Here is a 15,142-nt window from a genome sequence, read left to right on the forward strand (position 1 = left end):
TCCTAATGCTAAAATGACATTCAGTTCTGTGAACGGGCGGATAGCGACTAACAGAGTCACACACCCTGTTTCCCTCCTAATCTGGATTACTGAGAGTGTGTGAATCTAAAAGGCTCAAATCTATAACCCAAGAACACACACTGCTCCTTTCATGGTAGCATTAAGGAAGCTTAATGAGATAAGGATGAGTCGTCATGCAGACTTGGCACTGTTCACTTTAACTGTAGTGAGGATTGTAGGATTGTTTGATAAATGGACTGTATAGTGTTTACAATGACCTCACATTAACTCTTTCATGCACTGATGGCAGGGGCCAACCTGCACATCAGGAGCAGTCAGGGGTTCAGTGTCGTGCTCAGCAGCACTTGGGCAGGTCTGTAGGAGGAGCCTGAAGTCCAAACAGGAGCTAGACAACCACGATACCACCCTGCAGTATATTAATGTTAGTCCATGTTGTCACGGTCACCTCCTGGCTGCCTGTGTTACTGTGTCCCAGAGCTCAAAGTCACTTCATGTGGCATTGATGAAATTCATCCAAACTGAAATGAACTCTTTCCAGGCAGCGAGGACAAAAGGATTCTCCTGGTCTAATCTTATCATGGATCCCTCCACAATAGACCAGCCGACCATGAAAACAAACCCATAGATGAAGCTGGAAACAATGAGATGACTCAACAGAGGCTGAGGCTCTCTTCTCTTGTGAAGCTCAGAAGGTTTGGCTGGCAGGAGTTATGTAAGAAACCCCAGTGGCCTCTGTGTGTTGGATTCTCTACAGACCGACGGCCAGCGGTTCCCGGTGTGGCGGCTGGCGCTCTGCAGTGTGTCGGTGGATCTGTGGATCTATTCATAGTGGTGTAATTAGAGGGATGCAGATGAAGTGCAGTGGCAAAGCGCTCTCTTTAACAGCTACAATGTGTGTGTGCGCGCTGTTTTCTTTCACGTCTCACGTCTCCCAGACCTGGTGTGTGTGCATCTCTGACTCTGACAGGCACTAGGTGGTGTGATTGATCCAGCAAACACTGGAAGGCATCACTTCCGGTATCTTATTGTCTCAAGGTCCTATCCATTATGTCATCAGAGAGTTGTTAGGTCGTGCAGCTTCTCTTATGAACCAGACTGTGTGTGTAGTTCTGTGTTGGCAGACACTGAAGTTCTGCATTGAGATCCAAAATTCATCTCTGACTGGTAGTAAAACAATTATTCAGTCAATGAGCTGCTTGTGTTTTCACCCTAAATCATTAGAAAGATTGAGGGGATGTGCCCCCAGTGTCTGAGTGTCTCCCCCCCTCCCCCTGGGTGCTGTCAGAGGGCTCAGACCCTTTCATTGCTCATTCTTCCACACAGAGTTCTCCTGAATCCGAATGAGATTTTTCTTTGTGACCTCCTCAGTGTCCTGAAAATGCGACTTTTGAATCTCCAATTGTAGCCAGGAGCTCTGGCAGATGAATCAAGCCTGAATCTCTCACCACACGGAACTGTCCCATAAACCATATCCCTGGTTTAGTAACGGGCCCGTCTAATGAATAGCCTGGCCCGTTGAGCCTGACCATTGAGGCAGCTGTGCTGTGAAGGCAGCTCTCCATGGTGTAATAACTCTGTCTCTCCATCTTACTGATGTGTGAAAGAAACCAGGCTGGACCCACACATGTGTTGAACACGAGGGAAAGTCCCCGCACACAAGCAACTTCACTCATCCACACAGTTATAGGCACACATTTGGCACGGAGGGAGATGTGTCTTTACACCAGGATAGTCATTAGAGCTCACCACTGCGCTCTGATCTGATTTACTGCAGCCACTCCGCAGGCCTCTTTGTCTCAACTGGCTTCTCACTGTTTTGATTGGGACTAACACAAGTCTCAGTCTTTCTCCCGCTCTGAAGCTTACACCACTTTAATAGGGCATTTATAATAATCAGAGTCCAGAGTGTGTGTGAGTGTTAATGCTGTGCAGTAACCTTTGAGTGTGATACTGATTATTTTATCCAAGCACATTTTTTCTCCCATATTAGAAAAACAGAAATAACATTATCCAAAAATAAGTATTGTTTCCAGTGAAGAGAGTAGTTTGTTGGACATGGAGCTCTAAGGAGGAGAATGATAAATAGTCTGTCATGACTCAAAGCTGCTCCTCCTCATCCTCATCTCACCCAAACGCTCCACTTTCACCAGAGCCTCTGCAGTGTCAAGTCATCCTCATCCCACACACTGTGGCAATACAGTATGTTGGTCAGAGTGTGTGTGTGTGTGTGTGTGTGTGTGTGTGTGTAGGTGGGTGGCTTCATGGAGAAGATGTGAGCTTCTAATTTTGTGTTCCCATGAACTGAGCTCAGTGTTGTTTGTGCTGGCAGGAATCTCCATGGAAATGAATTTATATTGACTTCAGGGCAGAGAGAAATCCGATTTAAAAGCATTTGAATGTTTCTAATCCAAAAAAGGACAGTGAGAGTACAGTTCATGTCATTAATAACAAGACTTCATCACACAACCTTTTACAGAGTGTGATGTGTTGAAATTGGCACTAATTAAAGTTTGCTTCCTTCAATTACCCTAGTCATGTAACATCATAGTTGGAGTAAGACGACATCACCTGCACTTCCTCACTTCCTCAAACCTTTCCTTCTATGGTGATTACGCAACACATCACATACCCCCAGAACACGGGAATCCTTTTAATTCAATGTGTGTGTGTGTGTGTGTGTGTGTGTGTGTGTGTGTGTGTGTGTGTGTGTGTGTGTGTGTGTGTGTGTGTGTGTGTGTGTGTGTGTGTGTGTGTGTGTGTGTGTGCCACGAATCAGTCGTTCTCATCCTCTCTTAACCTCTCACACACACACACACACACACACACTTCTCCCCTACACTTGTTTAATCTAAATCAGCAGGTCAGTCTCAGATTGAAGTCTTCTTCCCTATGCGACCGGCGGCTCTGAATGTTTAACAGGATTTCATTAGTTAACAGAAAAGTCCAGGAGTAGTGAAAGAGAGCATGTAAGTGCAGGGAGCTTAGTGAGCTGCTGAGCCTCCTGGCTGCCTGTGAGCTCACACAGAGGATTAACTGCTGATCACAGTCCCAAATTCTTTATCAGGAGATTGTGGATGGGAGCAATTTGTTTTGGAGCTTTTTAAACATGCCATCAAAGAAGGCCTGGTGTTCAAGCTCCCTCTAAGCTGCTGTGAGAACATGTTTGTCCCGTGTTGGGGAAATCACAGAGAGACAACAAAGTCCACGTATTAGGATTCCCTGGGAATTTAATTTAGCGGCAGTAAAGTAAGGTTTTACATTTGGCAGATGAACGTTCCCAGGTGGTGTAAGAGCAGAGCGGGTCTCTTCATGCCTTCACCTCCTTCTGTCGCCTCCTCTTATGTTCCTTTATGTTCTATATGACGGCGTTCTGCCCTTTGAGAATATAAACATCTTATCTTTCCTCTAAAACAATTCCACAGGCTCATTTCTTAGCGCTCCATAAAGCAGAAGGAAGGAGGTGTTTTCCCACTTTTGTCTGATGAAAGAGAAAGCCTGGAGCTGAGCCCTGAGTCACGCTTTGTGAACTTGACCGCCACTGTGCTCGCTCCTTGTGTGTGTGTTGCCGCAGCTTTAAAGAGAGTCCAGCTCTGCCCTGTTATCAGAGGCGGCACTCCAGCACAGTAATATGGAACTAATGGCAGCTTCGGCTAGGTTAGCCACACACACCTTTACATATCTATTAATATCTAAGTGTTCACAGGTGGTCTGCCTGTGGAGCGCAGAGGCAAACACAACCTTTGGTTCCAGCCCAGTGTACAGAAAATGAACTGATAGCACCTCCCCCGCCCCCCCTCTTCTTTGTTTTCTCTCCATTTCTTGTGGTTTACACTCTTATGTATTCATCCAAGTGTCCTACTTTAACTGTTAATAATTGTGGAGGGCCAGGGTCATGGTGGGTGATTGAACAGGGCTGAGACTACAGAGGTGATGGGTAGAGGGATCAGGGGCCTGCGGCTGCTTGCTCTGCCTCATTCACAGGTGCAGTGTGTGGCAGCATCACGTGTGTGTTGGTCATGTTTGAGAGGGGACATGAGTGATATGATTGGATGTTCTGTCCCAGGTGCTGTCCCTTTATTACCTTAAGACCAAGTACCAATGCTGGGATCATGCCTGAAGGGTGACGCCCTCAAGAACCAGTCACTAAACTCCACTGATGATGGAAATGAGTGGAAAGTTTGGTGGAAAATGTAGAGTTGTTGTTGTTTGAGTTTTTAGTTCAAGAATGGCTGAAAAATTGTGCAATTTGGAGCGAAATAAGGAAACTCCTGTGAGGACGAAGTGGATTAGGAGCTGTGTGGAACAATGGGAGAAGCTGTTGTAAACTCTTCAATGTCCTTTTTAATGTTTAGATTGTGGCATATTATAATTATTGTATATATATATTATGTTATATTATTATAATACATTATAAGAACAACAGTAGTGGACTCTAGTCAAGTTTCTTCTATGTCTTCTATCGTCTTGGCGGTTGGTGTCCATACTGTTACATTTGCAGCCAGGAGGGCAGTGCTAAAGGAGCCAGGTGGGGTTCTCCTACCTGGCATGTGTGAATATTGGAAGGTTACTCCAGCATTATGTCGTGTGTTAAAGGAGAGAGGATGGTTGAGGGGCTGTGGGTCGATTGATGTCACATACATACAGGGGGTGGAGGAAGGACTCATAGTGATGCTGACGCCACTAACCTGTGTGTACAGATACACACACACACACACACACACACACACACACACACACACACACACACACACACACACACACACACACACACAGAGAGTTCTGTCTCTCCCCAGAGTTGCCCTGAAGTGAGAGTCTTGTCTTACAAAGATACTCTTTGATTTGTGCGTTGGGCTCATTTGCTGTGAAGTTTATGCGTGCTGGTAACAGTAAAGCTATCTCAATCCCCTCACTGCTCCATCTTGTAAGCTTTATGCCGTCCACATGGTTATAATTTGAGATTTTCCCGATTTTCTAAGCTTTTTTTTTTTTCAACATGGTGTTGTTAATTAAAAAGTGGACGAGTTTTGTTGTGGCCTTTTGTGTTGCCAAGGAGGGAAATCACCGCCCTCTTTGTTGCTCTCTCTCTCTTTCTCTCTCTCTCTTTCTCTCTCTCCCTCTCTGTGTCCCTCGCCCTCTCTCTCCGTCTCTCTGTGTCTCTCTCTCTCTCTCTCTCTCTGTCTCCCTTTCTCTTGCGCTCTCCTTCTCTCTCTCTGTCTGTCCCTCGCCCTCTCTCTCCGTCTCTCTCCGTCTCTCTCTATGTCCCTCTTTCTCTCCCTTTCTTTCTCTTTCTTTCTCTTTCTCTCTCTCTCTCTCTCCTTCCTCCTCTTTTTCTCTCTCCTCTTTCTCTCTCTCCCTCCTTCTCTCTCTCTGTCTCTCTCTGTCTCTCTCTCTTTCCATTTCTGTCTTTGCCTCTCCACATGTGCCTTTGTGAGGAAAAAAGCTCACCCAGCCACTTTGTAAATTAAACATCCTCCCCCTATTAATGGGATCTAGCAGCTGTTTTGTGTTTGGACGGTCAGGAGTCGGACAGCGGAGCCTGCAGCAAAACAAAACAAAACAAAAAGGATTTTTTTGGGAGGCGAAAAAAACAAGAAAGCAAAAGCAGATATTTATGGAAATGATTATATCACTTCCCTCATGTCCCATACGGACGCATGTCTTGCACACATGGCAAATTAGAGGTCATCCCTTCCAGTTTAGCATATGTCTGAGTGCGTGTGCCAGCGCTTTGGGTACTAAAACATCATAAATAACACTGTAACCCCTGGGACGAGGTGTTATAAATAGGATGTGTCAAACCCTGCGCCGGCCGTCCTCCGGTTTCCCCGAAACCTCTCTTTTTTCACCCGCCGAGCGGCTCGGCTTCTTTTTAATTTGCCCTTCCCGCGGGCTAACCGACTGACGCCTCTCGGCGAGGGCCTCTGTATTTCAACAAGGCCACAAAAGCCCCAGCCGTCGGGCACTCGCGCTCTCAAACCTCTCCAGCCCTTCTGAGCTGTGACTCTTTTGGAGTCCAGACTCTAACATCAGCACAAGAGAAATGCTGTCCAGGGCCAGATCACAGTGGCCAAGCCTCATCTGTCAGAAGCTCAGGGGCCAGACTCTTCAGCCACTGGGTGGGCGGGACGGAGAGAGAGAGAGAGAGAGGAGCGAGGAAGAAAGAAAGAAAGAGTTGAGTGTGGGGGAGAGAGAGTAAGAGAGCGAGAGGAAGCTCCCAGATAAACAGACCGCAGCGCCTCAACTCCTAATCACCCTGCGCTTCCGTTTCCAGACTCTATAATTAGAAGGGCCCCGTCCCTTTTTTCTCTCTATTCCCAGTTGACGCAAATGCTTCTTGTGGCTTGGCACCTCGTTTGGGGCGTGGGTTTTTAAGAGTTTACGGGCCTTGGGCCTTAGCGCTCTGGCTTTCTGGTCGCTCTGATACGGCATGAAGAGCTAACCGCCGGCTTAATGCACATTTCACTTCTCCTCCATCTCTCCCTCTCCCGCCAGAGTTTGATCATCTACTTGACCCCACAGCTCCACTCCTAACCTTACTCATGCCACCTTCTTCTCTTTTTTAAATGTATATATATATATATATATACATATATAAGTCAGGGTTTTTAAAAGGAATCTCTCCGATCCTGAACGGAAGCAGGGAGCAGCGGAAGCCTTCTTCTTCTTCTCCTTCTCCTTCCAGAGGGAGGGAGTGTTCCTCCTCTCCCTCACACGTGTTGCTGAATCCTTTTAATCTCGATCCCTTCCAGCCTCCTCTCTTCACATTTGACATGCCACCCAATAAAGCCCCACCGCTAATTAAAACCTACTGCAGCCTCCACATGAAAGACCCCGTCTGAGGAAGATTACTAATTACCTTAATATCATTTCTGTCTGGGAGTCGTCAGAACACGGAGGCCAGAGCGTTTCTTTGCTCTGTCTCACTCCGGTGTTTTGCCTCGCTGCTTGATGTATGGATTTGTTTGTAAGAACTCCAAAAAGCTGTGGGGTTTTTGTTCCTGAGAGGCTGTGTGGCATTTGTCCTTGTGAGTGGGTTTCTCTCTGGGTTTGTTCTGGTGTGGTTGGTTGAGCATGTTGTTTATGGCGAGGGCCTATACTTGCTGCCATTTGACAAGCTTCAAATAAAAGCAGGGCCAAATGAATGGGCCTGTCAGCTGGGGTTACACTGCTGCTGCTGCTGCTGTGGTTCAGTCTGGGCCTGCACACACACACACACACACACACACACACCCATAAACATACATGTACTGCATGTAGGGGCCGTGTACGCTCGTTCTCTCTTCGGCACAAACACATAATCTTCTTCTGTCCTTTTAAGAATCACACAGCGTGAGAGAGAGCAAACTAATGATGAGGGGAGGCCACAGTTTATGACCACTAGGCTCACTTTGTGTTAACGGGCTCGTTTGTGTGTTTGTTTGTTTTAAAGCGCAGTAATAACTCCTCCTCTGTGTCTTCTGTGTGTTTGCTGTGTTCTTGTGGGCTTTTGGGAGTTAAACAATAAATCATAACCTAATCATCTGACCCTTTATAACAGTTTGACCATGAAGACTCAGGGATTTGATGATCTTAACCTTTTTAATTTGAACAGATGTGTATGAACTCTAAAGAGTGTCCCAATGCGGTCAAATGTGTTGTTGGATCCTTAACGCCCCTGCATATCTGAGGCAGAGGCAGAGGGGGAGGAGTCTAACAGCCTACTGGTGGCAGGGGGGAGGAGGGAGGTTGAAAACTTTTCCCCATAATGCCACATAAATAGAAACAGTAGTAGAAGAAGAAGAAAGTCCTCACCGTGTTACCGAGTCAGCCACTCATCAAACAAGCTGAACACCAAACCGTCACCCTCATACTCTTTACACCCATGTCCAGTTGTGTGTGCGACCCCTAACTTCAGCTTCCTGTGTGTGTTTGTGTGTGTGTCTTGTAGGAATGCTGCTGGTGACCGCCGACACACTCGGCCATGACTTTCACGTCTTCCAGATCCTCACCCACCCATGGGCGTCCTCTCAGAGCGCCGTGCACCATCTGTACACACTGCACCGCGGAGAGACGGAGGCCAAGGTCAGAGACACACACACACTCTCACAAACCGTCCTAATCCTCATTATGTAAGGGTCATCCCTCTGTGTGTGTGTGTGTGTGTGTGTGTGTGTGTGTGTGTGTGTGTGTGTGTGTGTGTGTGTGTGTGTGTGTGTGTGTCGTAATGAGCCCCATTTGTCCAATAGCCTCCAAACTTGCCTCATCCATTGTTGGATGTTTCATTTCACAGCATGGAGCAATATTGTGTGGTGTCATGAACGCCCACACAGAGGTAACAGAGAGAGAGAGGGATGGATGTGAGCGCCTGTAGATCCATAAAGACGCTGGTTCTGAGTCGTATGCACTGAGTTCACATGACAACAGCAGAGAGGAGGCGGTCTGGAAGGAATCACCTTTGAATCCTCCAGTTGTTGCTCATCCGTGCTTCTTGTCTCAGCTACTGCCCAATAGGGAACACACTCAGACCCCAGCTGTCACTCACACACTGTGTCTGACTACGACTGAATACTTTAGATTCTCATCCATTTCACTATTCTTATTATTAATATTTTGCACCCGTGTATCATTTTACTGTTATTGCAATGCGATCTAATACATGACTCCTATTAGAACCCCCTTTGTGAAGCGTATCCTTATAAATGTTGATGTCAGACACGTCGTAAATAAAATAAAGACAAAGCACCGCACTCATATTCCCTGCGTGCTTTTGTGTGCTGTAAGTTATTTAGTAGCATGTAGTGTGTGTGTGTGTGTGTGTGTGTGTGTGTGTGTGTGTGTGTGGGGGTCATGGTGTGGCACAGTGTGGATGGGTTTCATATTCCCAGATTGCATTTGTCCTCATTTGAATCCCTTTTCTATAGAAGCGAGTGAAAAACAATACAAGTGAACTGTGTCCTGTGTGCAGCACAGTAGGGAGAGTTCTATAATGGAAAAGCCTCTTGGTCTTGGAGTGGAGCTCCAGCAGAGATGAAACCACAGAGCGAGTGAGCTTTCCTACTGTGCCGCAGCACGCCCGGCCAAAAAACATTGCTCACATCCATCCAAGGTTTTCATGTGGAGAACCAGAGAACATTTGATTATTGTCTAGCGGAGGAAGGACATGGCTGGGGTGTTTCGGGGAGGGGCCTTGCTGCACTCACTTCCAACATGGAACTCTAAAGCCAGACAGCAGTTGTGGCTCGATTGGCACCAATAAAGAAATCAACTAATAAAAAGCTGCGACACAAACAGGACGAAGAAAGAATGGGGAGGAATTTAGAGTGGAGTTAAATCTGTAAGTCCAGAATAAACGTGTGGGGAAGAGAGAGAAGATCATGCAAACTCATCTGTGCTTGAATACATACAGGGTTTAAAGTGACATCAGCATTCAGATGTATGGGAAAGACATCAGGGAAGAGGCTGTGGTCAGAAGTGCTCATGCCATGGTAATGGCGGCTGTGCATTAGTTCTATATGTAAGGATAAAACCTTAGAGCTCCTCTCTCGCTCAAGCACTTGGAGATGTCAGTGCAGGTCGCGGTAATGAGGACGTGAGCAGGAACACTCCATCAGCTGGGGCATAGAAAGGGAGGTTAGTGCAGGGCTGCAGTGCTTAGAGGCACAAAGGAGAGTTCACAAGGCCAAAGACCCAAAGAAGAGACGCACAGAGGTGTGGAACAAAGATCTATGCTCAGATTGTTATCATCTGTTACTGTGTCCTCAATGAAACTGCACTGCAAATTACAGTTCTGCCTTGGTGGGGGTATTATCTTCTATCTAATATCTATAAGGCAGCCGAGGTGACTCCATGCTTTGAAGAGAAGAAGAGAGAGCAGCACTCTGCTTTGCCTTCCTTCATCTTCTTCATCATTTATTCAGCATCATTGAATGTCAGGAGACCAATGAGTGTAAAAGTTTACTACTATAAACTATATGAAGATGATGTGAATCATATTTTATGGCCACAGTCACAAAACCTCAACCAAACTGATTGTGGGGGAATGTTGGCAAAAGGTTTGAAGGTGAATTGAAGTTATTCTGTCCAACACTGAAGGGGCTTCTCCTCAAATCTGCTGCCCTTCTTTTCTGTGTGTGTGTGTCTGTCCTTAAACTCCAACAAGAACACATCTGCATTTATTTGAGGTGATATAAAAGTATATAAAGTAAATAAAAGCACAATAACACGAACATTTATGTTTTATCTGCCTTTGTTGTAAGTTAAAAGTGCTTACTCAGCAAAAACCAGGGCCTTCAAAATCAGGCCTTGCTCAGTTCACTAGTATTGATTTGAAAACACAGTGAAACACCAATGGTACTCGCACACACACACACACACCCCCACACACACACGTCTACAGCGCCTGCTTGTAGTTAATCTGTGACCAAACGGCAGGTCCGCTGACCGGCTGCACACTGGGCCTCCTTTGATCCTGCCTGTTGTAAACAGTGAACGCTGGCCTTAGCTTAGTGCTTGGGCCAGGGGTTATCACCACACACACACACACACACAGAGCAGAGTGATAAAGTGTTCAGTTAGGTGGGTGGAGAAACGCCTTATCTGTCTCCAGAGGCCAAACATGCGGCCGGCTGTCAGTGACCCCGAGACAGGTAAACAGACCTGCAGCTGATAACAGCTGGAAGGGCTGAAGGAGGACCTGAGTGGAGACAAGTTCGGAGCCACGGGGCAAACTAGAGAGTGCCAGTCACGGAGGTCGCAGGGTTTGGCCTCACCGCGATTAAACTTTACAGTTCTCCGCTGTGGGCCATGATTCCATGTGCGGTGGTGTGAGTTGTGATGTCGTCACACACATTTAGAACCTCAGAGATCCTGACCGGGCTCAGATCCAGTCTCATCATGAAACATCAGATGTGTTTGGTAATGCCATATGCAATTGATATTAGATTTCAAAATAAGAGCCTCAGCTTCATTTCAGCACATATTTGCTCTGGTCTTGTTTAAGTAGGACTTTGTAAGCGTTCACTATCTGTCACAGATAGACTGAATGCAGTCTCTTACACAGATAAAGATCAGAACTCCCACAGGAAACAAAGGATAAACAAGTATATATAATTTTAGGTACTGCTATTACAACAACAATCAGTTCTAAATGAGGCATTTGAGGCCAAATCCTCCCTCAATATTTTAACAATCCATTATAAAGGAGCCACAACACCAACAAGTCTGTCTGCTTCTCATTGACCTCCTCTTCCTTCTTCTGTTTGCATAGCGAGTGTTCTAGTCATCCTCCGTCTCTCTGCTCTCCCTTTAGTCTTATCCCTCCCTCCATCATTTTCACATTCTTCTCATTCCATCAGAATTCCTGTCCGGTGAACGGAGCTGCTGCCAAATCTCCCTAACTGATGGAACGGATTTGAGTTCAGACGCTTAACCAAATGTCATCTTGGCATCGGTTTGGCTGTCTAGGCTCTAGGATGACATCGGGGTTTCTGTAGACGTGGACAGGAGGGTGCACTGTGTGTGTGTGTGTGAGACTGTGTGTTAGTCAGGGGGGTTAATATCTGCACAGACACACACACACACACACACACACACACACACACACACACACACACACACATACTACCCTTTAAGGATTTGACAGTAAACTCCAGAGCCCATTTACAGTTACAGGGACTCTGACAGGTCTATTATGACTAATTGTGACACACACACACACACACACACACACACACACACACACACACACACACACACACACACAGGAGCCCTTTCTCATGCCCGAGCCGTCCCTCCTCAGCCCAAGCAGAGGTCAGCCATTGAAGCCTCCTCTGTCATGCGTCCTTGTGAAGTAAAGTAACCCTCTGGTATGCAGAGGACGCCTCATTAACTGTCATTGCTGGGGACAATTACCTTGTCTGACTTGGCAACAGATTAGAAAGGACTGCAGGTACATAGCTGTCTGTCTGTCCATCTGTCTGTCTGACTGCGGTGCTTGCTGGCTAAAGGGTTGGACACCCTCCTGACATACCTCTATCATTCTTACAGTCCTACCCATTTTCATCAAATCCATGTTTTTAATAGCCTGATGTCCTTATCAGCTCATCAGTCTGTTGTCTGTTAGCTCTCGTCTCACTGCTTTGTCTTTGCCTTGTGTACGCCTCTCTGTCTCTGTCTCTGTCTCTGTCCCTCTCTGTCTCTGTCTCCGTCTCTGTCTGTCTCTGTCTCTGTCTCTGTCTCTGTCTCTCTTTCCCCCCCCCTCTCTCCTTCTCTGTCTCTCTCTCTCTCCCCCTCCCTCCCCTCACATGTATTGTCTCATCCAGCCTGTCTGGTTCCCTGCATGTCTCACATGCTCGGGGAGATGCTATCTCTTCAGGTTTTCTCTCCCTGACAGCCCGTCGGTGTTTAAGGAGTTCAACCCAAACACAGAATGAATGCCATCTGACCTTCTTTTCTTCTTCCACCAAACAAGCTCCCAGCAGGTTCTTACCTTGGGCTGAGTGTTATTATCTAATCCTCTCACCCCGGTCAACATCTGTCAGGCACCTGAGAAAGATTTGTTCATCTTTCTCAGAAACACTTGACAAAAGTCTCACTGTTCCTAGAAGACTGTAGAAACAGTGAGAGAGAGAGAGCAAAGCAGGAATGATTGAGTCTATTTTCAAAGAGTTTTCTGTTATGGCCAAGTCATTTGATCAACAATAGGGGAAAGGAAAATATAGCTTTCTTACAATTTAACACCTTTAATGGAGGAACATCTGTAGTAGCTTCTGTTTTAGATGTTTGTTCTGCAGATATGTTGTGTTGTGATTTGGCAGCAGCTCTGTTATATCTGAATATGTCAACCAATGCTCTTGGGTGTCTGTTGGACTGTCTTGTTTCCCTTCTAAAGTTGGATGTTACTGTGTTAGAATGAGTTATAAACCCTTTCTGCCACTGTCCAAACCCTCCTATGTCTCCTCCATCCTCTGCTTCATCCTCTCACATCTCCTAGCCTAACAGCCTGTCCTTGCTCCCCTCCTGTCCGTGTCCAGGTCCAGGACATGTGTTTCAGCCAGGACAGTCGCTGGGTAGCTGTCAGCACCCTCCGTGGCACCTCCCACGTCTTTCCCATCAACCCTTACGGCGGTGCCCCCTGTGCCCGTACACACATGTCCCCCCGGGTGGTCAACAGAATGTCTCGCTTCCAGAAGAGTGCCGGCCTGGAGGAGATCGAGCTGGAGCTGAACAGGGCCGCCGCCTTAGGAGGAGGAGCTGGAGGAGGAGGCATCGGAGCAGGTGGCTGCATCCTGGGCGGAGCAGGAGGCTTTGGGGGGCGCTGTAGCCCGATACTTGGCATCTCCAGCAGCCCCTCGGGGTCCCCACATCACGGTAAGGAGATGGGACGGTCAGAAGGGTTTAGAATGCAGTTTACCTCTAAATAGTTTAAAATATTGATGATTATATATTTAGAATTATATGTTACAGTTCCAAAAAAATGACATTTTGTTAATGAATATACAGTTTAGTGTGTATGGGGGTGTGTGTGTGTGGGCGTGTGTGTGTGTGTGTGTGGGTGTGTGTATGGGCGTGTGTGTGTGTGTGTGTGTGTGTGTGTGTGTGTGGGCGTGTGTGTGTGGGCGTGTGGGCGTCCTTCCTACAGGGACTCTGATCCGTCTGCCTTGTTTGTTGAACATCATTTCAGTCTCTCACTCTGTGTGTCCTGAGTTGACACAGAGAGACTCTGATAAAGAGTCACAGATAGAGTCACAGCCTCTTTAGGGTCTTAGGTTCTGGTTCTGTCTTCAGCAGCTTCACTTACTTACATCATTATGTAACCAAAGATACATTTTGGTGGTAGAGTGGAGGAACCTGCTCTGATTCGTCGTGAGGTTCAGGAGTTTGCTGCAGCTCTGATAGGTGAAGTCCAGGCCAGGCCACATTTTAATAAACACTGAAGAGAAGTGTGTCCACTGGCTGTGACATCATCTGTGTATTTAACAGCTGCTTTCATTTCACCAGATCGCTCTCTGCCTATGGGACAGAAACCCAGACTGTTGAAATGCATTTTACAGCCTCAGAACAAAGGCATCAGAACCTGTAAAGTTTGGGTTATTGTTGGAGCTTTGAGATATAAACCACAGGAGAACCCTTTAACCCTTTATAGTTCACTCACCACCAGACCACTTTACACAACCTGTGGTCTCTACAGACTTTATGAGTATTAACCCTTTTTCATTCATTCTAACAAATGAACAGACGTAGGAAATACTTTAATACTTCATACTGACTTTATTTAATCTCTATATCATCCATCACACTCACACACCAAAGATGGCGCCCTCGCTTCCTCCACTGAATCTACTGTGTTCTTGTCTAGACCGAGACCCCTACGTAACCCCTACACCAAGGATGCATATGCACACACACACACACACACGCACACACACACACACACGCACACACACATTCCTACAGACTTTGAAAAATAGGCCATGAAACCTTAAAAGCTGTTCTGACTTGAGCGAGTCGCTGCTCTGCTCCAATGAGAGACAGAGAGGGACAGGAACATCAAAGTGGGCTGGGAGGTGAAAGTGAGTGAGCAAAGTAATGAGGTGCAATTGAGAAAAATGAAGGAGAGATAGAGCAGGGGGATAAAGAAGGGGGGGGGGGGCAGAGAGAGAGGGGAGGAAAGATAAGTTTGTAGTAGCGGTGTTGAAAGGCATTGGTCTGTGGGAGCGCGATCGTAAATCACACTTTGGTTTCAAAGGAGAACATTACAGCCACCTGTCAACAATTAGTCCTCACACTGATACCTCTACTCTAACGTGAGAGTACGTACACACACACTTTAGACTGGAGAAATGTGGAGGTTTCATAAGTCTGATGCTGTACAGTGCATCAGTCACTTCACAGGAAATGTGAGATAGGTTTCACACCCCCTCCCCCCCTCTTATCAAGGTGTTAATCCACACCATATGAACACAGACTCACTCTCTGACAAACAACACAGAGCCTCCTACTGTGTGAGCTGAGCTGCAGTCACTTTGTGTACTCGTACACTCACAGCCTCCTTCATACACGAGCGTCTGCCTCTTTAAGGCCTACATGTTCTACTGAAGTACAAGGGCAACCGTTTTAGAGGACATGGGACCTTACGCCTCCA

The 15,142-nt window shown here is 46.7% G+C and overlaps 1 protein-coding gene across 1 annotated transcript in view; it reads left to right on the forward strand.

The window, feature by feature from the left end:
- The window catches only part of bcas3 (BCAS3 microtubule associated cell migration factor), a 207,292-nt gene that overhangs the window by 34,515 nt on the left and 157,635 nt on the right, over window positions 1-15,142 (forward strand). The window contains exons 14-15 of the mRNA XM_076137652.1: window positions 7,949-8,082; window positions 13,032-13,368. Of these exons, the coding sequence (XP_075993767.1) occupies window positions 7,949-8,082; window positions 13,032-13,368 (471 nt within the window). The remainder of the gene's footprint in view (window positions 1-7,948; window positions 8,083-13,031; window positions 13,369-15,142) is intronic.

This window comes from Genypterus blacodes, unplaced genomic scaffold (genome assembly GCF_046128005.1).
Source record: "Genypterus blacodes isolate CSIRO-AG114 ecotype Tasmania unplaced genomic scaffold, CSIRO-AGI_Gbla_v1 ptg000330l_1, whole genome shotgun sequence".
Lineage (NCBI taxonomy): Eukaryota > Metazoa > Chordata > Actinopteri > Ophidiiformes > Ophidiidae > Genypterus > Genypterus blacodes.